Genomic DNA, 22484 nt, shown 5'->3' on the forward strand with positions numbered 1-22484 from the left:
AGCTGTTTGCTTTCTGGTTTGATTTGTTACTTAACAATTCATCATCATTTTTTTGACAAGTGCATATAAAAATAACCCAAAAACACAGAGATGCCTCACAATGTTTAATAGGCACCATACACAACACTTTTGCCTTAGAGTTAAAACACAATCAACAACTATTTCAAATTTACAAATGAAAACACTATACAACCAATAAGAAGTACATATACAGTATCACTGCCTAAAAAGATGCTTTTTTATAGAGATTTGAAGGTCGAGATTGTAAATATCATTAGATTAGGTTAGATTAAATTAGATGATACCGGTTAGTGATTGGAATATATAACGCAACAAGTGACATTTTGTCCTCAAAGTTGACGTGTAAGAAGCAGGAAAAATGGGCAAGGTGGAAGGATTTGAGTGAGTTTGACAAGGGCCAAATTGTGGCGGTAGTCGACTGCAGCTGTTGTGGGATGTTCCTGGTCTGCAGTGATCAGATCTATCAAAAGTGGTCCAAGGAAGGAACAGTGGTGAACTGGCAAAAAGGTCGTGGGCGGCCAAGGCACATTGTTGCACGTGGGGAGCGAAGGCTGGTCCGTGTGGTCCGATCCAACAGACGAGCTCCTGTAGTTAGGCATGTGGCCATAATGTTATGCCTGATTAGTGTGTGTATATACAGTATAAGGAAGTAGAAGGGTGAGGATGATGATTACAACGAGGAAGTAGATTTCACAAAAAATGAGCAGTGCAGCTAAAAGCTCACGATCCAGATGCATACGACTTAGGTCAAATAGATAAAAGAACAGGGGTTATGTACTGACTTATAAACAAAAAGCATGATTTTTTAATTCAGTGCGCTGCTTAACAGGAAGCCAGTGCAGCTGTTGAAGAACAGAAGATATGTGATCCACCATAGGCGCACTAGTGATTATTCATGCAGCTGAGTTCTGCACCAACTGTGTGAGAGTTTACGGGGAAGACCATAGAAAAAAGAGTTTTGCAAGTCAGTTTGGCTTGATACACGTTTTTGATACAAAGTTTGATCGATTCAGAGCTCACTTATTTTCTCATTTTACAGTACTTATGTTTAGTTGGGAGAAGATCGAGTCCCATTTGCTTTGCTTTTACAACCCTTTTTTTTTCCTGTGTTCTTGAGTGTGATTTAGGAGGATCCTACGTACCTCAGGACCCTCACTACTGTGACACATCAGGGTTTTAAATGGACTAATGTGAAAGCATCCTTAATGAAAAGGAATTACTATTGCTATTGAGTTCCCTTCTTATAATTTTTCCTTCCCACCTTTCTGCTCCCTTCTGCCATAAAAAAACCACACACACAATTTGAGATTCATAATTTAGTCTTTATTGAATCTTGAGTCCATCAATACTGTTTATTCTTTTTGTTCTTATTTTTCATCATTTGTTTAACTGAAATGTAACACAACATATTTGTATTCTCCAGGGAGTTTTCATGTACATTACAAACCGCCATGAGTTCGGAAGGCTATTATCCACGGCCAACTACAACACGTCCCACTTGAACAATGATTTATGGCAAATTTTTGAGAACCCGGTGGTGAGTATCCAGATGTCCCATCTCTTCCTGAGCTGTTTATATGGAAAGCTGACAGGAAGATAAACCTTAGTTAAAACTCACATTGCTGTGCTTCATTGGCTGGGAATGTGCTTTAATGTGCTTGAGATGGGGCACTGATCGGTTTTGAATAAAATAGGCACAGCCGGAGATCTTGTGATTGTTATCCTGGGTGTTTAGTCACCCTGATGGCTGTACAATGCACTTCTTTAAGGGTCATTTGATTAAACATACAGGACTAATCCATTCTTTCTCTCTTAGGACTGGAGGGAGAAGTATATCCATCCTAACTACTCCCAGATCTTCACAGAGAACCGTCTGGAACAGGTAGAGGCATGACTTAAATTGCACTTTTTCTGAATTGCTAAATGGAATATAGTCTACATATGGACTTGTGTCAAGTCTCAGTATGTATTTGTGTGTAATGTTTATGCATGGCTGTTTGTCTGTGTGTGTAGCCATGTCCAGATGTGTTCTGGTTCCCTGTGCTCTCTGAGCAAGCCTGTGATGAGATGGTAAAAGAGATGGAGAACTTTGGCACATGGTCTGGTGGAAAACACGAGGTCAGTCATACACTCTGTTCATAGATAATCAATTCTTGGTAATTTCAATGTAGTCTTGTTAGATGGCTGTCAGGAATGGATTTATACACATGCACAGGATATTTTAATACAACACTGATGCCTAATGGTTGAGTAATAGGATCTTGAATGCATTGCCAGGTGATGCCTTTCTTTACACTATTGTCTGAAATTGTCCAGGAATGTTCTTAATGAGAATGGAAAAAAAAAATAAGTTTAAGTTTATTTCTATAGCGCTTTTCACTAAAGACATCGTCTGAAAAGCAGCTTTACAGAACTTAAAATTAAATGATGTGTATTTATCCCTGATAAACAATCATGGGGTGACTGCAGCAAGGGAAAATTCTATTAGACATTATATGAATGTATGAGGAAGAAACCTTGAGAGAAACCAGACTCAAAAGTGAGAACTACCATGAGCACCAGAATGTGGGATTATGAATGATACTGAGCAACTCATAAAATAGCTAAATTTAAGATCATCATAGATCCAACACCAACTTCTCCATGCCAGAGCCTTTAAACTTCCAAAGAGGTCCAAACACCACATAAAGTGGAATCCAAATGGCGCTGGTACGTCTCTAGATGGGGTCAGACCCTGATACTGAGATTCTGTTGAGTGCTTTGTCTGAATTACATCAACACAAGACATTTTGTCGATTCACAAACAACTACATTTTTATTTAGCAGCAAAAACTAACATACAACAAATAGTATATGGTACTTAAACTAACACATTATTTAGTCATTTAGTCATGGAATGTATTATTTAGTGCTATGTGCAATATGGACAAAAGTATAGGGACTTTTCCCGACGAATGAGAATGCTGACTGCAAATTTTGCGAACAGTAAATTTTGTTAATAAAAAGTTTGTTCTTTCTTTTTTTTCTGGTTTACATTCTCTTTTATTTCATCTTTTTGCAGAATAGTAACTCATGAAATAAAGGGAAATATAGGAGAGAATAAAGATTATTTACTACAATAAAAGTAATGAAGTACGTGTTCGTATGAAGTGAAAAATTCCTGTCTGGCACAGAGATAACAAACAAACAAATAATTACTCAGTAAACAGCATCCTGAATTCACGATATATAGCGAGTATTTATATGTGCTGACATGCTGAGAATTAGGCATATGTTTCAGTTCTGTGTTATAGTGTTTTTCTTCATATAACCATAATATACTGTATATAGATTTTAGCGTAACTGATGACCAGTACATTTCTTGCAAAAGAACATTAAACCCAGTCCACTTTTTATGAATAGCCATTGTTTTAGATTACTATGGGAAATACCAATGACTTTGGACTGCAATTAATACAAACAGGTCTGCTACATTGGCTACAATTGTAACACAGAGTTTTGCACTCAAGTCTCCATCAGTGAACAGATGTTATCTTTAACAATGATAAAACTATAATGAATAAATATCACAATGTCTCTCAAATAAAGATGGGTTCCCTTTTGATTCTGGTTCCTCTGAAGGTTTCCTACTCATGAAGTTTTGCCTCAATAAATATTCACATCTGGCTTGCTCATTGAGGATAAATCTATAGGGATAGATTTGTGAATTCAAAAATTATATTCTCAGTCAATTTATTTTTGTAAAGCTGCTTTGTGACAATGTCCATCAAAAACAGCATTGATAATTAATTGGATTAAATTAAATTGAATTAAATTGACTTACCACTCCACAGGACAAGCGCATTTCCGGAGGATATGAAAGCGTACCTACTGATGACATCCACATGACACAGATCGGTTACGAAAAGGAGTGGCTACACTTTATCCGGGAGTTTATCTCGCCTGTCACGCTTAAGGTCTTCAATGGATATTACACCAAGGTGATGACGCATGTGTTGCACTGTGCACTGTTTGAGTCATTCTATACTGTTAGATGTTGACAGAAATCATGTTTATGCCCCTGAGACAGGTAAAAAAAAAAATGCAATTTTGCCGTCCTAACCTGCCGCCTTTGCAGTCTGTCCATTTGCCTTTCAAGCTCTCTGCTCAGTTTGTCTCGAGGAATGTGGACTACATTGAATAAAAAAAGAGTGCAAACAAAGAAGCTCATTCTTTCTTGGTGTTTGGATGAGAAGCTGTTTTTTTTTTTTTTTTGTGGAATGTGTGCTTTGACCTGACAAGATGTTAAATGAAATGCTTTCCTTTAAACTAGTGCCTGTTTTGTGTCTCATGCAGGGCTATGCTATTATGAACTTTGTGGTGAAATACACTCCCGGCAGACAGGCCTATCTGAGGCCTCACCATGACTCATCCACCTTTACCATCAACATCGCGCTCAACCATAAAGGCTTAGATTTCGAGGTGCATTTATTATTATCTTTTTTTTTTTACATTTAACAGACTTTTTTGGGTTTCTTTCCTTCTTCCACAATGTACGCAGCAGGCAGATTGACTACACTAATGAATATCCTTGGTACAAAAGTCTGTACATGCTGCCCGATTTTACCTCAGAGACATTTAGGTTGCGTCTGCTCTAAAAAACGTTCTTTCGGCTTCTCCCATTAGGGGTCTCCACAGCAGACCATCCGCATGTTTGATTTGGCACGTATTTTTTTTTTACGCTGGATGCCCTTCTTAACGCAACCCTCCCCATTTATCCGGGCTTGGGACTGGTACTAAGGCTTGTGCAACCCTAATGGCTGGGTTTGGTTCCCTGACCGGGGATCGAACCCGGGCCGCAGTGGTGAGAGCGCCGCATCCTAACCACTAGACCACCAGGAAACATCTAATCCGTATAAATTTTAAAATGCTATTTTTATCCAAACTATAATTTTCAATTGTTTCCCAAAAGTTGCTCATCCAAACGGAAACGTCTGAAAACGGTTATGTCTATGTCTATGATTACGCACGAGTAAAATGTATGCCGTCATTTCCACCTGCCGTTTATTCACGCAGTCACTATTTACTATTTGAAGCTTCGCAGCAACGTCAAGGAAAGCCACGGTCACATGACAAAAAATACGCCATTGTTTTTAAAAGCCTTCGTAATTCAAAATTATTCACTTTGGAGAGCGTTTTTTAAAAAGCTACATTTTCATTGACTAAAAATGCCGTCTCATTGAGGCCAAAATGGAAAGAGAAATAATTGCTTTAAGACAAAAACATTAAAATTAAACAGGTGGACATAAACTTACATGTACATTTATGATATTTGGCAGATGCCCTTATCCAGAGCGAATAACCTTTATCTCACACATGGGGTTAAGGGTCTTACTCATGCCTTCCATGCCTTAACCACTAACCTACCACCTCCCCATTCACAATTAGCTTATGCAATAGGCTACTTTCTAGTCAACACTGTAATGAATAATTGTCCATAGACATTAGAGAGTCAACAACATACTGTACATTCATCCAGTCTAACAGCTTGTTAGGAGAGATTTTAAACATACACAGTGAAATCCCTAGTGTTAAATTGTGTGTTAATTTAATGCTTTGAGTTTGTTTGTGTGTAAATAAAAACATATAAATTTTAGCATAGAGTGTTTATAACATATATTCTGAGCTTTTGTGTCCAATGGGACATCCATAAGCACTGCATAATATTAATTCAGCACTACATGTGTTAATTTATAGCCATTTGGATTAAGGTGTTGCTAATTGGACATTTATATATATATATATATATATATATATATATATATATATATATATATATATATATATATATATATATATATATTTTCACTCAGCGTTAAATCGACACAAATAAATGCTTTAAAATATTGTTTTAATCCCCCAGGTGTTTATTTAAAACCCAATTGTGTATAACTAGACTCTATATAAACATTTCAGGGTGTTTATTTAAATCTGGAGATTTTGCTGTGTAAACATTGAAAAAGAGAAGACAAACTTGTCTTTTTTCAACTTTTTTAGCATGGGGAAATAAATTCGCTATGGTGCACACACATTTCTGATTTTACAAACTATATATGTTACTTCCTGTTTTCTTCTCAATCCCTCCAGAATAGTTTCCATTAGTAATTTTTCTGTACATAATGGAGACAGTGCCTGCATTTACTGTTTGCTTTTGTTTGCAAGATGTATTAGATTTAGTTCAGTTTATTTGTTGGAATAATCTGTATTGTGTGGCTACAGAATTTTTTTGTACAATTTGGCATAAAAATAACAAAACACACAACCCTGGCAACTCTATTATTACCAATTCTCCTTTAACGGCTTCTCCCTGAGCATGGGGCATCGTGATACCTGTCCCAATGGGCCTCTCTTGGCACCTTTTTTTTGTTCCCATTTGGGACAATTACTGTAGGTGCAATAATAACATTATCGAGCGAAATGGAGCGTTTTCTTATCACTAGTCATTCAGAAAAGGTCATTAGTGTTCCAGTGGAATTAAAAATGCATAAACGTGATTGAATGTATGACGATTAACTTTTATTTTTGTCTGCTGCTATGTTGCGTGTTATTATCCGTCCTGCTCACTCCGTATCAATGCTATATTTGATGTGAATCCTAATAATGATTGCTATTTTTTTTAGGGTGGAGGCTGCAGGTTTCACAGGTATAACTGCTCAATAGAGTCTCCAAGAAAAGGCTGGAGTTTCATGCACCCAGGCAGACTAACGCATCTTCATGAAGGACTTCCAACCACCAAAGGCACGCGCTATATCGCAGTGTCCTTCATCGACCCTTAACTTCCTTCTCTGAGGGATGGTTTTTTTTGTTTCTGCCTGTGTGATTTGTTGAAGTTGTTGGTTTGTGTCTTTTACTGCTGTGCAAAAGTTTAGACAGTCACAATAAAATGCACACAAATCACACACACATGGTTACAGTAAGTAGAATATATAAATATTTTTTTTTTTAGGAAATAATGGGAAATCATTTTTTTTCCCTCTTTATTAACAAATGATCAATTCATTTTTTTTTTTTCATTTTACTTTCTTATCAAATTGTTCAGGAGAGAAAACAACTGCTGATATGAGGTGTAATGAGGTGCTGTTATTATTATTATTTTTTTTTGTTGCTGTTGTTCATGTCCAACTCAGAGAAATATGGTTTCTATTTTTTTATCTTTGCAACTCAACAAGCAGAGTAATGATAACTGAATTTGCTAAGAATTCTGGTTGAACTGAAGTTTGATTTTTTATTTTGATTTTGTTTTTTTTTTATTCTATTTTATTAAACTTGAAGTGCTACGTTTCCTGGATGCAGCATGAGCTTAGTGTAAATTAAATTATGTTCTTGGATGTTACACACTATTAAAAATGGTTGGTCTCAGACTAGGACTAGGCTTAGCCTGCAACTGAAACTGGCCTACAATGTGGTACTGTAAAACCCAGAGTCAAAAGAGATTTGTCACGTCCTCAGTTCCTGAAATCAAATGTTTATGTAGATGCCAGATATTTTACTTTCACTGAAAGTTGTTGCTTTGTTTTGGACTGAACTATGAGCCTACGCCGTGTCCATCTGTTTTAATTTATTTTGAAAATGAAAAAAAAAAAAGAATAAATGAAGATATTCTCTACTTCACTGAAGTATTTTCATTTACTTTACCTTCACTACATTACAAAGCAAAATATTTCAATTTTTACTCAACTACATTTTGCGAAATTAGACGTTCCTTTTTATTTAGGAGGATAAAAACTTGTCTGGACAAGCACACAGCAAGCCACCAATCAGAGTAGAGCATGTGCTCTGTTTTGAACTTGTTTTGATTTGCACTTGGTGGCTTGAAAAGAAGGTTTTGGGCTCATGATAATTCATTAATAAATCAATGTTTGATTAATTATCATTCTATTAATAGACTGGTGTGCTAAGAGTAACATTAGAGTCTTTTCACATAAAATGAGTTGATTATGCAAGGGCCTTGTGACAAAAATAATACTAGGAACATTGTAGCCACAATAAATCATAGTACTTTGGATACTTTAGTACATTTGAAGGCAAAATCTTTTGCACTTTAATATTAACTGGAGTAATATTTTACCTACTGTATCTCTACATTAACTTAAATAAATGGTTTGTGTACTTGGTTGACCACTGATAAAGTGTAATATGTTACCTTTTACTCTACTACTTCTTCTTCTTTTGGCTTCTCCCATTAGGGGCTGCCACAGCGGATCATCCGTCTCCACAACCCCTGTCCTCTACATCTGCCTCTGTCACACCAACTACCTGCATTTCTTCCTTTACCACATCCATGAACCTCCTCCTTGGCCTTCCTCTTCCTCCTTCCTGGTGGCTCCTTCCTCAGCGTTCTCCTACCAATATAACCCGTGTCCCTCCTCTGCACATGTCCAAACCATCTCAATCTCACCTCTCTCACCTTGTCCCCAAAACGTCCTACATGCGCTGTCCTTCTAATAAACCCATTTCTAATCCTGTCCATTCTTGCCACTCCTAACGAAAACCTCAACATCTTCAACTCTGCTACCTTCCAGCTCCACCTCCTGTCTTTTACTCAATGCTACGGTCTCTAGACCATACATCATCACAGGTCTCACCACAGTCCTATAAACTTTCCTTTTCACTCTTGCAGATACCCTTCTATCACAAATTAATCCTGCCACTCTTTTCCACCCACTCCACCCTGCCTGCACTCTTTTCTTCAATTCTCTAACACACTCTCCATTATTTGCACTGTTGACCCCAGGTACCTGAACTCCTCCACCTTCTCCACCTCTTCTCCCTGCAACCGCACGACTCAACTGCCCTTCCTCCCATTCACATATATGTACTCTTGTTTTACTTCTACTGACTTTCATTTTCCTTCTCTCCAGCGCATACCTCCACCTCTCCAGGCTCTTCTTAACCTGCTCACTACTCTCACCACAAATCACAATATCATCCGCAAACATCATATTCCACAGAGACTTCTGTCTGACCTTGTCAGTCAACCTGTCTATCACCACTGCAAACAGGAAAGGGCTCAGAGCCGATCCTTGATACAGTCCAACCTCCACCTTAAACCAGTCTGTCGTTCCTGATCAACTTAATTCCCCTGTAGATACTGCAGGTCTGCACATCTCCCTTATTCTTAAAAACCGGTACCAGCACACTCCTTCTCCATTCCTCATGCATCCTCTCACCCTCCAGAATCTTGTTAAACAATCCGGTTAAAAACTCCACTGTTATCTCTCCTAAACATCTCCATGCTTCTGTCATCTGGTCCTGCCGACTTTCCACTCTTTCTCCTCTTAATATCTGCTCTCACTTCCTCCTTACTAACCCTATCCACTTCCTGCTTCACCATCTCTACACAATCCAACCTTCTCTCTCTCATTTTCCTTGTTCATCAGCTGCTCAAAATACTTCCTCCATCTTCTCAACACACTCTCCTCACAAGTCAACACATTTTCATCTCCATCCTTTATTGCTCTAACTTTCAGAACATCCTTCCCAGCTCGGTCCCTCTGCCTGGACAATCAGTACAAATCCTTTTCTCCTTCCTTAGTGTCCAACTTCTTATACAGCTCATCATATTCCCTCTCCTTGGCTTTCGCCACATCCCTCTTTACCTGTTGGCACATCTCCTTGTACTCCTGCCTACTTTTCTCATCTCTCTGTCGATCCCAATTCTGTTTTGCCAACCTCTTTCTCCTTATGCTGTCCTGCACTTACTCATTCCACCACCACGTCTCTTTGTCTTCCTTTTTATTTCCAGATGTCACACCAAGTACCTTTCTTGCTGTCTTCCTTATCACTTCTGCAGTAGTTGCCCAATCATCCAACACCTCTTCACCAGCACCGAGCCCCTGTCTGACCTCTTCCCTGAATTGCACACTACACTCTTCCTCCTTCAGTTTCCACCATCTTATAATTCTTTCAGTCCTCACTCTCCTCCTCTTCTTCTTCACCTCCAAAACCATCTTAGAGACCACCATCCGATGCTGTCTAGCTACACTGTCCCCCGCCAACACCTTACAGTCTCCAATCTCCTTCATGTTGCATCTCCTACTTGGAACATAGTCCACCTGTGAGCACCTTCCTCCACTCTTATACGTCACCCTATGATCCTCCTTCTTCTTAAAATAAGTGTTCACCACTGCCATTTCCATCCTTTTAGCAAAATCTACCACCATCTGCCCTCCCACATTCCTCTCCTTAAAGCCATACCTACCCATCACCTCCTCATCACCTTGGTTTCCTTCACCTACATGCCCATTAAAGACTGCCCCAATCACCAATTGAATTTTTCCTTCTCCTTCATCTTACAGCCAACTTGTGGAGCATAAGCACTGATGACATTTATCTTCAACCCTTCAACTTCCAGCTTCACATTCATCACTCTATCAGAAACTCTCTTTACCTTCACTACACTCTTACTGTACTCTGAGTCACCCATACAACATTTCTCTTTCTATCCACACCATGATAGAACAGTTTAAACCCACTTCCAATGTTCCTGGCCTTACTCCCTTTCCACTTGGTCTCCTGAACACACAACATATCCACCTTTCTCCTCTTAATCATATCAGCTAAATCTCTTCCTTTGCCAGTCATAGTACCAACATTTAAAGTACCAACCCGAAACTCTCCTACACTTCTCCTTTCCCTGCCGTCTCTGTAGACGTCTTCCTCCTCTCCTTCTTCTCCTTAGGCCAACAGTATCCCAATTTCCACTGGTACCCTATAGGCTAACGATACCTGTGGCGGTTGTTGGTAACCCGGGCCTCGATCGATCCGGTATGAAATTCTTATTTGTGATCCGCAATTTGATTTGGCACGTTTTTTACGCTGGATGCCCTTCCTAATGCAACCCCTTCCCATTTTTTCGGGCTTGGGACCGGCACTAAGAGTGCACTGGCTTGTGCAACCCTAATGGCTGGGTTACCTTTTACTCTACTACATTTAAGAAAATAATGTCATCCCTCCAAGTTAAAATATTGAAGAGTGTTAAATGAGAAGCTGTGTTGAGAATGCAAGCGTAACCCTGAAGTTCTGGTGAAAGTGTATATGGGGTAAGGGTTCTCTCACTGTTTGTGTGTGTAACTATAAAACTTTCTTCTTTTACAGGTCTGAGGTACAGGAGAAAAGCACTAAACTGCATCCATTATTCACATTGACTGTGCATACATCAATATGATTTTTCACACACAAAGCACATTTAAAAGCAAGAATTTTGTACCTCTAATCAAATAGAAATGTTAAAAGATGATTTTAGTATTAGTTTAGTATTTCAGCATTGAATTTGTACTTTTAATAAAGTACAGGAATTGTGTACTTTACTTGTTCCTAACTGCCAAAACATTATTGTTTCTATAGAAAGGTTTTGATCTAACAAGGAAACCGATTGCAGGATGCTTTATCAAGAAAGTTTTTATGAAGATAGGGTGTGTGCATTCTGATTTCTTAGTAAAATGACAAGCTGTGCATTTTTAAACAACGGGATGAAAAAAGATGCTGGTGAGGGAATGAACATTTTTTATTGTTATAACATGAGTAATGACAGGAAGAAATTTGTCTCTTGTGTGCTCCGGAACATTTATTTTAAAGCAATGAACCATTAAAACGAATGTGTAATTTATTACATCATTTATCAAACATTGTAATTATGGTTTGAGCAGAATAACATGCAGTGATTGCTGTGGTTTATTTTATTTTCATAGCACTTACATGTTTATTGTAGGTAGAGAAGTAACTTAAAATGACAAAATTCTTCAGAATTGACACTAAGCCATTATCGACTTAATACATATTTAGTTCTTTCCCAAATACTTGGACTCTCACGATTGTATAAGGTGTCTTTTAATGCTGAATAATGAAATTTTCCCTTCACTTGAACAAAGAGACTAAAAACTGTTTCAGCATGAAATATACCTGTGCACAAAATGAGTTCCATGAAGATATGCTTTACATGAGTCTGGGTGGAAGATCGACTGCTATAGTGCACTGACCTCAACACTAGTGAACACCTTTGGGATGAATGTGAATGCTGACTGCACCCCAGACCTCTTCACCTCACCTACATCCGTACCTGACTTTACTAACACCCTTGTAGCTGAATGGGCACAAATCTCCACAAACAATTTTCAAAATCTAATAGAACATCTTCCCAGAAAAGTGAAGGTTATTATAACAGCACATAGAGACTACATAGGAAATGGATGTTCAAAAAGCACATACATATCATATGGACATGGTGTATGTTATAACAGGGAAGTTAGGTTTTCTTCAGAAACCAGGGTTAACCCTGTATTACTGAGCTCCCAAATAAAGCCAGTTCTCTATAATGTTTCTGGACATACTGACACACACACAAAATAAAATAAAAAAAAATAAAAAATAAAAAAATAATAAATATATATATATATATATATATATATATAATGACTTGTGACATTTATGGCATTTGGTGAATAAATGCTTTGAAGTCTTTATCAATAAATGCATATTCTGACACTGGTTCATCAGGTCACAGACTACAAATACCATCTCATCAGAGTCTTAAATCTCTGTTGGGAGAGAAAAAAATAAAAATAGCATTTTTCCTATTACATATTTTCTCAGTCGCTTTGGAGCGTTTCTCAGATCAGAAATGAAATTTTCAAAACCACTTGTTCAACCTTCACATCATTTAGTCATTTGTGCTCATCATAAGAGCATTTCTTGTTACTTTGATCAAATTACGAATGCTTTGGTACATCATTTAATCCATTGTATACAAGTCTGCTGTATCATTATCAGTTTTTTATGTTCATGTTGATTAAAATATACTAGTTTCACCTAAATAGTCTTAACCCCCAAAACAGTTAGGCATCAGTTCATTGCATAGGTCATGGAATGCAAAATGATTTAACCAGTTGTCAAAATTGGTCAAGCTGTTCTTCTTCACAGTTCTATTAAACGTTTTTTGTCAATGTGTCTTGAATTGATGAATTGCGCAGATAAAACTTGAATGTCACTAATGAAGGGGCATGTTCACTTTCAGATAAACCAATAATTAACTAGTTTTCTAAAATAGGTCAAGGCTGAATCTTGTGAAAAAAACAGCAAAACACGGATTTACAGTTGCTGATAATGGATGAACAACTAGGAAACTAACATGTTTGAGAGAACAAGAATAAGGATGCATGCTGGAAGGGAAGGAGACAAAATAGAGGAAGAGGAAGAAGAGGCCAGAGGCATAGACACATTTCAGATGAAATTAGAGCCACTATTGTGGACCATGTTGTCAATCACGGCCTCACAATGGCTGAGGCGGGTCGGAGGGTACAGCAAAGGACCCCTTTTCACACCCCAACAAGATCAGATTATTTGCACCATGGTCCGAGCAAACAATGCCATTAGGCTAAGGGAAATACACAAAGCTGTTGTAGAAGACAATAAACTTTCTTTCAGCTTCTCCTATTAGGGGTCGCCACAGCGGATCATCCGCATGTTTGATTTGGCACATGTTTTTACGCTAGATGCCCTTCCTAACGCAACCCTCCCCATGTATCCGGGCTTGGGACCGGCACTAAGAGTGGCTGGGGTTGGTTCCCTGACCGGGGATCAAACCCTGGCCAAAGCGGCGAGAGCGCCGCATCCTAACCACTAGACCACCAGGGGACTGTTGTAGAAGACAATAATGTCTTTAAAAACATACAGTCTGTTAGCATCTCAACTATCGACAGGGTGTTGAAGAGTCACCACATGAGCATGAAACAGCTGTACCGCATACGATTTGAAAGGAATGGTGACAGAGTGAAAGAGCTACAGTACCAGTATGTACAGGTAAAACATCTATGAGCATACACTAACTAATTAACATAAAATTCTTATAGTGACATATGCTACAGGATGTGTGACCTGTACATTTGCTATAGCTGTAGGAAAAAACATGCAATATGTGTAATTTTTTTATATAACTGTATCTTGTGAAATAAAGTGAAAATACATAACTAATTGGTTGTCTTCTAGGTTGTAGCGTGTGTATATATAATTAATGGCAGAATTTGCCATCTTACCCACACACACACACGCACACACACACACACACACACACACACACACACACACACACACGTTGATCACAGACAAGATTAAAGATTTTCCTCCTAACTCCATAATACTGTACTGGTGTTCTGGGGCCTGTTAGCTTATTAGCTTGGCAGGTTTCCTGTGCTGCTGCACGGCATCAATGTCACCTTTCAGAGGCCTAGTGTGTGTGTTTGTGGTTCTCTTGTCCACAAAGACACGTTATTCTCCAGCCTGGTGCTGTGTGCCCTCTCCTGACTCCAAGCCCTCCCTCCTCTCATTCCCCATTTCACCTTCTCACACACACAGATGTGGAAATTCTCAGACGATGTGCACCCAGTCACGCAGCTTTTTCAGGGGAGAAAAAAAAAAACTGCAGAAACACTAGGATGGGAAAAATCTCCTCTCACGTCCCACAAGGCACTGAAGAGGTATTTGATTCACCTTTGCAAGTTACACCTCCATGATGATTTGATCAAATCAGAGAGAATGACTTATAGGATATATATATGATTGTTTTCCATTGAGCATCTCAAATTCTTTGTTCCAACAAACCCAACACCGCACAGTTACACAGATATGAAAGTAAGGACTGTGCTAGACCTGATCAGTGATTGTTTGGGTAAAATGCAACAGAAAATGTAAACCATTGGTGTAGTATGTGTACTGTGGTAAGATTCTTGTGCAAAAGAAGCTTTTAAAGTGTACTTGCATCTGAGAGAACGTCTCTAGGTTACATATGTAACCTTAGTTTCCTGAGGGAACGAGGCGCTGCGCTGAAACGCTTTGGGAACGCGCCCAAATGTTTACGCTCTGAAATAATGTGTGTAATCAGTCAAAAATTGGATGCTTGCCGTCACCTTTTTCAAGGTCCTATGTTAGGACCTTTTTTGCTGTAGCCCTCTTATTGAAGATGACAGTCCTCAGATCTGACATTTCACGGCGTTTCGGCGAAAAGTGGGATCCCTGATGGGAAATGATGGGTTGGGGTTTGGGCTGGGGCTTTGTTGGTCATAAGAGAGGCCTGTGAGGTACTGCTGGAACACACTCCTGAAAGAGTAAGTGGGGCATCCAACAGCACGGCCCTATCCCTGTCGGAAATTTTTGAGAGAGTGAGCCAGACTTGCCTCGTTGTCGAGATGACAATGGACCGCCCTAGTGGTCTCCTTAGTGGCTCTAAGGGCCAGGCCTGCCGTCTGGCGGAGCTAGGGAACTGTTCGACGGGGGCACCTCCCACATCCAGTTAATGCAGCAGTTCAGCCTGAAACGTCTTACAGGACCGCCATGGTGTACATGGACGCAGCAGCTTGACCTGCCAAGGCGTAAGCCTAACTCATGAGCGCCGACGTTTTATGCAGTGTTTTCATGGGTAATGTCCGGGTCTTGAGGGAGGAGGTGATCCCGGGAGAGAGATAGCTCAGAAGAGATAGATCAACCCGCAGCATCGCTCAAAACCTGTGTACTTTCTGCCCCATGACGTGAATACAGCGTTGAAAGGGGCTGAAGGGGCTTTGACCTCAGTGTGCAGGTCTGCAAAGAACGGGAGATCCAGAAATGGAGGTTGCGACCCGGTGTCAGAGAGCGCTTGTCCAGCTTGTCCAGCAAGTTCTGTAGCTTGGCTATGGGCAGGTCCCAACCCCGAAAAGGCTTACTGCTTATTATCTTCATCATTATTATTATTATTATTATTATTATTATTACTTCTCAGATGAAGCGAGCTCTGTGCTCTCATCGCAGGGGGAAGAAACCGCCGGACGGCGTGCTTCCGAGCCTGTGAGCGAGTGCTGGACCAAGCAGGTGAGTTTTTTTTTTTTTTTCTTTTCTGACGAACAATTGACAGACAGTTCAACACATACACACAAAGCGCTTCGTTTGAACAAACAGAAGCTAACGCTGCCTTCACTTGATTTGTGTTTTATACTTTCTGGTCATGATGTCAACCCACCAGTGACTGCCAGCGTACAATTTTTGACTGATTACAAATGTTAGTTCAGAGCGTGAACACTCGGGGGCATTTTGATTCCCAAAGTGTTTCGACGCAGCTGGAGTTAGGGTTAGAGTTCCATATATATATATATATATATATATATATATATATATATATATATATATATATATATATATATATATATATATATATATATATATCGGGAGAGAGATAGCTCACAAAAGATAGATAGATAGATAGATAGATAGATAGATAGATAGATAGATAGATAGATAGATAGATAGATAGATAGATAGATAGATAGATAGTAAATCATGTATGTAAATAGTCCACAAATGGATAAAAATGAGAGAATATGAAAAAAAAGATAATAAATAAAGACAATAAAAATAAGTAAATAAATAATAATTTATTTAATTATATATATATATATATATATATATATATATATATATATATATATATATATATATATATATATAATAAATGTATTTTATTTTTTTAAACCTATCGGAAAAAAAATAAATAAATCTGGAGAAAGCAGTCTCTGAATTTGGGTGTAGTCATAGAAACTGAACTCTGGCCCACTGAAAGAAACCGCACCATATGTGAAAGCACTTTAGGCCTGGGGCATGACCTAAAATAGTGTGATTGGTTGCATTTGTCACATTACTTCCTTCTTCAAGTTTAACACTGGCTAAGACAGACTTGGTGGTGGTCTGCAGAGGACAGGGTTTTTAGACATAAGTAACCAAATTCATGTGAATCCTTGACCAGGATTAAAATAAAACAAAACTGGATAGAATAGAAAAAAAAAACAGGAACTACATAAATAATATGAACAATTAAGTAATATTGTTGAGAAAAACACGGGATTAATTTATGCTTCCTCAATGTTTTCCACATGCAACCTTTTCTTCTATAGGAAAGCCTTTTGTTCTGTACATAGAATCTCATAGGGGTTACCCTTAAAAAGCATGCTACAGTGAACTTTAGCAAAGGAATGGACTTCAACCAAATGTTACAAAAGGCCAATGGATTCACTCAAATTGGAAATCAGACCAAACTTGGATCGATTTACATTTCTTTCTCTTTCCTAGATAAAAAAAAGACATTCCATGACCCAGAATCTGATGATAGACTGCAAACTGTGAGTGTTAGCAAAGCCTAAAATCTGCCCTTTGGCTGCACCAACATAGTCCTTTATATGCCATGAGTCTTTAAGTTAAAGCCACACTGGCAAAGAAAATAAATTCCACTGGTTTGGAGAGCGGAAGTGTGTCTAACTGCATGTTGTATCGGATAATCATCACTCGCTGTGTGACACTTTGCGGCCATGACCACACCGATGACCGGGCCTCCCAGCAGTTTACAGTTTTCAGTACAGAGCAGCACTCACAGTAACACATCATACACACATATACTTTTGAATAAAGCTGTTTATCCGTGTGTCAACATGTACAGTTCTGACAAGGTCATACTAGGTCACGTACAATGTACCCACACATACGCCCAGTGTCTATACACTGGGGATAAATAATACTTTAAATAATTTAGTTAACCTACTGGGTAACTAAAAGCTCTGGTGTGCTACCCACTGGCTTATTTATTTTCATGAAAAAGTAGTTGACCTAAATATAACACGCTAGCTTATCTAAAGTAATTATATATTTTGAGCTGGATCGTTAGTAGACTAAAAGATATTAATGAGTACTTACCACACATATGCCACAAATTTTGCCTGTCCCAAGAGATTTGAAAGATTTATATAATTTTCTCATATGGCTCAAAATCATCATTGTGAAATGGAAAATCGTAAATCAAACCACCGTAATTCAGGGACAACCTTATGTATGTGTGTTGGGTCGCCCACAATGCTGTTGGCTTTGCAGATGCAGCGTGTGGTGTAAATGTCGGTGATAGAGGAGAGAGACTAAATGATCTTCTTAGCTGTCCTAGCAATCCTCTGTAGGGTCTTGCGAAACCAAGATAGTGCAGGTGTGGCAGGTAGGTAGTAATGCAGCTACTCAGGATGCTCTCGATCGTTCCTCTTTAGAAGATGGTCAGGATGGAGAAGGGTAATGGGCTTTTCTCAGCCTTCTCAGGAAGTAGGGGTGTAACTGGGCTTTCTTGGTGATGAAGCTGGTGTTGAGACACCATGACCAGATTAAACACCAAGGAATGGGGTGCTCTTGACAATCTCGACAGAGGATCCAACAATGATCAGTGGAGAATTGCCGTTCTTTGCTCTCATAAAGTCAACAACCATCTCTTTTGTTTTGTCAGCATTCAGAGACAGGTTGTTGGCTCTACACCAGGCTGTTAACTATTGCACCTCCTCTCTGTACGATGAATCGTCGTTCTCGCAGATGAGACCCACCACGGTCGTGTCATTGGTGAACTTATTGATGTTGTTCGAGCTGTGCATTGCTACACAGGTGTGAGTTAGCAGAGTGAACAGCAGTGGGCTGAGCACACAGCCCTGAGGGGCCCCAGTGCTTAGTGTGATGGTGCTGGAGATGCTATTCCCAATCCAGACTGACTGAGGTCTCCCAGTCAGGAAGTCCAGGATCCAGTTGTAAAGGGAGGTGTTCAGGCCCAGTATGCTTAGCTTCTCTAACAAATGCTGAGGGATGATTGTGTTGAATGAAGAACTGAATTCTATTAACAGCATTTGTATGTATGTGTCCTTATTGTCCAGGTGGCTGACGGTTTGTATATGAAACAGTTTGGACAATACGCAAACCGCATGGGTCCAATAAGGGTGGTAGCTGGGTGCCTCAAGACCAGCTGTGTGCCTCAAGACCAGCCTCTCAAAGCACTTCATTATGACGTGTGTGAGTGCGACGGGACAATAGTCATTGAGGCAGGAGACGGTAGACTTCTTTGGAACTGGGATGATGGTCGTTGTCTTGATGCACGTAGAAACAACTGCGCTGCTGAGACAGTGGATAAAGATGTCAGTGAAGACATCTGCTAGCTGTTCTGCACATTCCCTGAGCACTCTGCCAGGAATGTTGTCTGGTCCAGCAGACTTCTGTGTATGAATTCTGTGTATGAAATCTGAATAGAGTATTCCTCACTTTAGCTGTGGTTAGACAGAGCACCTGGGTGTTGGGAGGAGGGATGGTCTTTCTCGGCGCCATTTGTTCCGCACCTCAAACTGAGCATAGAAGTCATTCAGCACATCTGGGAGGGATGCGTCATGGTCACAAGCAGGTGAAGTTGTCTTGTAGTTTGTTATCGCCTGGATGCCCTGCCACATGCGCCGGGTCTCTCCGCTGTCCTGGAAGTGGCTGTGAATTCTCCTGGCATGTGTGAGCGCATGCACCTTTGTGGTCATCCACAGCTTCTGGTTGAAGTGTGTACTGATGGTCTTGGAGATGTTAACATCATCAATGCACTTGCTGATGTAGCTAGCCCATGTAGCTGAATGGTGGCGTCCGGAACTCTGTCGCTGAGCCACATCTCTGCGTAAACAAAGTCTCTAAACTCTTGCCATGTGGTCTGCTGGAGTCCGATGCAATCCAATTTATTGTCCAGGGAGCAGACGTTTGAAAGTAAAATGGATGGGAGAGCAAGCCGGCTATGGTTAGACTTTAGCCTAGCACGGATACACAAGGAAAAAAATGTGTGGGAGCTTGAAAAACAAAAAACTTTCAGATACAACTGCCTGTAAGAACAGTGGTAGCAGGATTCATTCTGCAATTTTCCATTCTGCAGCACTGTTTAAACCACCATGATCTGCATGGAAGGGTCATCTGAATAAAATCCTACCAAATCAAATTAAATTTTATTTGTCACATACACATACATACATAGTACGAAAAGCAGTGAAATATATCTTCATATATTTTATATAGTTTTTACTTTTTATTTATCTACCTTTTTTCAGGTTGATAAATAAAAGTAAAAACCATATAAAATATATGAAAATATATGTGAAAATATGAAAATATATGTATGCGTATGGCAGCTATTGACAGTACAAATTAAAGTGATTTAGTGATTGTCCTTAAAGTGTCCATGTGCAGCATGGTGTGGTGTAAAGTGGCACTGTGCTGTGCAAGTCCAGAGTTGAAGTGTCCTAGTGCAAAAAAAGTGTGCAAAAATGAGTGAAGCTGGAGCGAGACGTCCAGTACTAGATCCTGGATGTTTCCTGGTTTAAAACCTGTTTAACTGTTCACTATAAAAAAAGATCTACACTGCTTTTTTATGAAGAAAAAACAAACACATTTTAGCTTGGTATACTTGACCTTGGATTGACAATCATTGCAATATTATTGCCTAAAGTCTAAAAGTAACTAAAAGGAAATTATTTGTAAAAAAAAAAAAAACAACAACAACAACAACAAAAAAAAAAATAAAATCATGGTCTCTGTTAAAATATAGAAAACCATGGCCACACAAAAAGTTGAATCATTTTGAAGGTTTACCAGCCACTGAGTGCCTCACTGCTGCTGTACCACACGAATATACTGCAGAATTTGGTTTATTTCCTCTACAGTTATTTTACCCAAGGGCAAGGCTATAAAATTGGAAGGTCAGCTGGGTACATCTTGAGTACAAGCTGGCACAGTATTATCGCAGCAGTAACATCAGCAGCAGTGTTTGCCTTGTTCTCACCAACAGGCAGTGCAAACCAAGAGCACATTACAGCAGTGTTACTCATTCTGCAGATAGAGGCAGCCTTTATTTTAGACCACACAACTATTCTTAGACATTCTGCATATTCCAATCACTTATATCCTGCATATGTTACACCATGTGCACATTTTCCGAGGAAATCTTACAGTCTCATTTGTCACAATTTCATGAGGTTTCATTCAGGATTTGAAACAGATGTTCTCACGATGCTGTGTGTGTGTATCTCTTAGGGTAGACTGTACTGCAGTTCATTTCTTTAAACATATTCTGGTTCTCTATGTAATCATGGAGGCGACTCAGTGGTCAAAGTTGTGCTTTTTCGACTGGAATACTGTGTACCTGGATAATTGCAGTATAGTCAGACAGAGCTTTGAGGATAACCCCTAACCCTGGACAGATTGTATTTTTTAATTTTATTTTTGTCTACCAAATGAATGGCTTTAAATGCAAATATCTTGCTATAAGGCTTTTTTTCTAGAATCTGGGAAAGAGGCCAAGAGACTGTAATAAAGATCTGGACTCAATAGTATGTCTCATTGCATTGTGGGATTAATCCATCAAACCTTTGGCAGGGGCTCCAGTGCTTTGTATTGAGCCTCCTTGAACTTTTTCAACATGTTGTAGCATTACAACCTGGAATTGAACTGGACTGAAATGGGAGTTTGCTTTACCTAATATGCTTAACATTTGCAGGCACATACAGTACACTGTAATGGAAGGGTGAAAAAAAAAAAACATGCTTGTTGGCAACCAGTTTTATGGGAAATGTCTCTATGGATCCAGCAGACACAGAGCGGTATCCACTCTTGGAGACTAACTCCACCCAACTAGGAGGAGATGGATCATGTCAGACTTTACCCTCTAGACCCCTTAATAAAATGGTGACTTAATGTTTTCCTTCAAGCAGTGACATGCCGTGCATTTCACATCTAGGGCTTCAGTGGCCTCCTGCTTGAATCAGTCCACCTCTTAATACCATCATTATGATGTCATGTCTATAGAAACCAATCAATATTATTGAGAAATGACAGGGATCACAGACGGGATCAATTAAAGGCATTACAGACAGCGATCTCATACAGTGAGAATGAATGTCATTACTAAAGCAAGAATGAACACAACTTAACAAATCTCCTTTCACTGTAGCTACAGCTGAAGCAGCAATATTAACCTTATAAAATGACATCGGGTTTGCTTTGCATTTTTTGTGGAGTTCTTCCTTGGATTACGGTTTTCCTCGGAATTTGAAATGGAGGTATATTGTGTTTTTTAATATGGAAAAGAAAACACAAATGTATACAACTGTTTTTAACTGTTTTGGCCAACCTTTCTTCTCAATGCCCACCTTTCACTCAATGCCCAGTCAGTCTTGTAAATTTCCTTGTAGGTGTTTTTGTTTCCACCTTGGATAAGGTCTAGTGTGGGTACAATAACAATTTAGTTGTTGCGGGTTTGTTTAGACAAAATAGTAGAAGAAGAGGTTAGAGTAGATTTTGCTTTTAATGGTCAGGTGTAACAATATAACAAACAAAAATGGCAATACACGCTGTTCAAAGGTGACAAGAAGACTAGACTCAAACAGGTCAAAAGTACATAGACAGTGGAAAAGAATGAACAGAGTAAAAAAGGACTATTCTAGGCGGTATTTTGGAAGCTAACGTGACTACAAACAGCAACAAACTAGCTGACTACACTAGGCTACGCTATCAGAAAAATACAAGAGGTGGCACCATGCCCTCTAACCTATGGTGTCTAAACAAGGGTGAAGCACATGTGGTGGAATGTAGGT

General features: G+C 39.2%; 1 protein-coding gene across 2 annotated transcripts in view; it reads left to right on the forward strand.

Annotated features, from left to right (window-relative positions):
- Nucleotides 1-7666, forward strand: part of plod2 (procollagen-lysine, 2-oxoglutarate 5-dioxygenase 2) — a 51513-nt gene extending 43847 nt beyond the window's left edge. For both annotated transcript variants that reach the window (XM_046847363.1, XM_046847365.1), the window contains 6 exons: nucleotides 1445-1558; nucleotides 1838-1903; nucleotides 2035-2139; nucleotides 3855-4001; nucleotides 4357-4482; nucleotides 6681-7666. In XM_046847363.1, the coding sequence (XP_046703319.1) occupies nucleotides 1445-1558; nucleotides 1838-1903; nucleotides 2035-2139; nucleotides 3855-4001; nucleotides 4357-4482; nucleotides 6681-6836 (714 nt within the window). In that variant the 3' untranslated portion in view covers nucleotides 6837-7666. The remainder of the gene's footprint in view (nucleotides 1-1444; nucleotides 1559-1837; nucleotides 1904-2034; nucleotides 2140-3854; nucleotides 4002-4356; nucleotides 4483-6680) is intronic.
- The last annotated feature ends 14818 nt before the right edge of the window (nucleotides 7667-22484 follow it).

The sequence above is a fragment of the Silurus meridionalis genome, chromosome 4 (genome assembly GCF_014805685.1).
Source record: "Silurus meridionalis isolate SWU-2019-XX chromosome 4, ASM1480568v1, whole genome shotgun sequence".
NCBI lineage: Eukaryota > Metazoa > Chordata > Actinopteri > Siluriformes > Siluridae > Silurus > Silurus meridionalis.